At 33.7% G+C, this 1,489-nt stretch overlaps 1 protein-coding gene across 1 annotated transcript; it reads left to right on the plus strand.

Annotated features, from left to right (window-relative positions):
* Positions 1 to 835: 835 nt before the first annotated feature.
* LOC106776551 lies at positions 836 to 1,466 on the plus strand. The gene is made up of 2 exons (XM_014664031.2): positions 836 to 1,047; positions 1,169 to 1,466. Exons 1-2 carry the CDS (start codon positions 942 to 944, stop codon positions 1,453 to 1,455), a joined length of 393 nt encoding a protein of 130 aa, XP_014519517.1. The 5' UTR covers positions 836 to 941; the 3' UTR covers positions 1,456 to 1,466.
* Positions 1,467 to 1,489: the final 23 nt, after the last annotated feature.

Below are 1,489 nucleotides of genomic sequence, written 5' to 3' on the forward strand. Positions count from 1 at the left end.
CAAAGTTCCAAATCTCTTTTCTGATTTATGTTTGGCTTTGCTAGTAGACGCCCATACAAACAGGGAAGCTCCGTGAGTGGTGATGTGAGTAATAATTGAACCAACACCAAATGCGAAAAAGTATCAATTTCAGGTACATACTGCATGTGGGCCATTACATAAACCCATCTGCAATGGTTCATTCGGTTAAACTAAAGTAAGAGGGAAACAAAATTTTTAAATTTAAATTCAAGAAAAGTAGAAAGAAGAAGGGAACAAAATAAATATACAGTTTTTCATATTATCCTCATCGACCTATCTATATGCCTAACAGAAATCTCGTAACTTTGGCCTCTTCTAAAACTAATCAGTTCATGAATCTACTAAATTTCAAAAATGTTAGTTTGGGTCTGTGATTTAGATAATCATTAGTATGTATAAGAAGTTATTTTAAGTATCATTTGTGAGATGGTTATAATGATTCTACTATGTATAGAAAACATAGATTAGTTTATGTAATTGTTATTTTATTGAAAAATAAAGTTTATAGAAATATTTTATTAATATATTTCAATTAAAAGTATTTATACGATACATATACAAGAGAATTATTTTTTTTTTAACTTTTAAAAGAATTTCTTTTTTACTTTTTTGTTATTATTAATTAATTCATCATTCACCTTATTATTTGATTTTCTACAACGTTGTTATACTGTTTAATATAAGTTTCGCAGTATTAAAGTGTTTTCATTTTAATTCCGTAATATCACGACATGCCGTTTTTTGTGTTATTTTCTCTTCAATTTCTTGTTTCTGTCTCTATCTATATATAAAAGTTGTAGATATAAAGCGGGAAAGTTGAAGAAGGACTTGCAGAGCACGAAACACTCTGCGGTCCTGTAGTGTAAACGAAATATACTATCGTACTCACGTCGGATTCACTGTCGTTTCTTCGTTCTTCAATGGATCGTTTGGCTAGGTCAGCTCGAGCGTGGCATTGGTATTGGCGTCCTTTTTCCTCTTTTCAAACCCTAACTTCTCGATCCTTACTTCTTTCTACCCATCCCAGTAAGTTCCTGTTTCTTTTATTTTCCAGAATTTACTTTATTCGATTTTCTTTTCAAACGCTGCGATTTTTATAACCCATGATTCGCGTTATTTTTTTAATGATATATTTTTTTTTCTGTAGAATCTGCGTCTTCTCGGTTTTCCTCTTCCGATGTTTCGATGTCTAGAGTCTTGCCCGAGGATTATTCATGGCTTCCGGTCTTCTTTGCTGCTGCTTTTGGATCTGGATTGGTGGGAGAGGCTTATGCGGATAATGCTACTGTGGATGTCCAAGAAAGAGCCAAGAAGGAACGCGAGCGAATTGAGGCGTTGATTAGAAGTAGAGGAATTCGATACGGTTCTTATCGTTCATTCTCTGTTGCCGTTAAAGGCCAAAAGGTTGGTACACATTGTTATCCAGCAATTTGAGAGCGATTGCATGGGAGATAAAACTAGAAGTGGG

This window comes from Vigna radiata, chromosome 11, assembly GCF_000741045.1.
Source record: "Vigna radiata var. radiata cultivar VC1973A chromosome 11, Vradiata_ver6, whole genome shotgun sequence".
NCBI lineage: Eukaryota > Viridiplantae > Streptophyta > Magnoliopsida > Fabales > Fabaceae > Vigna > Vigna radiata.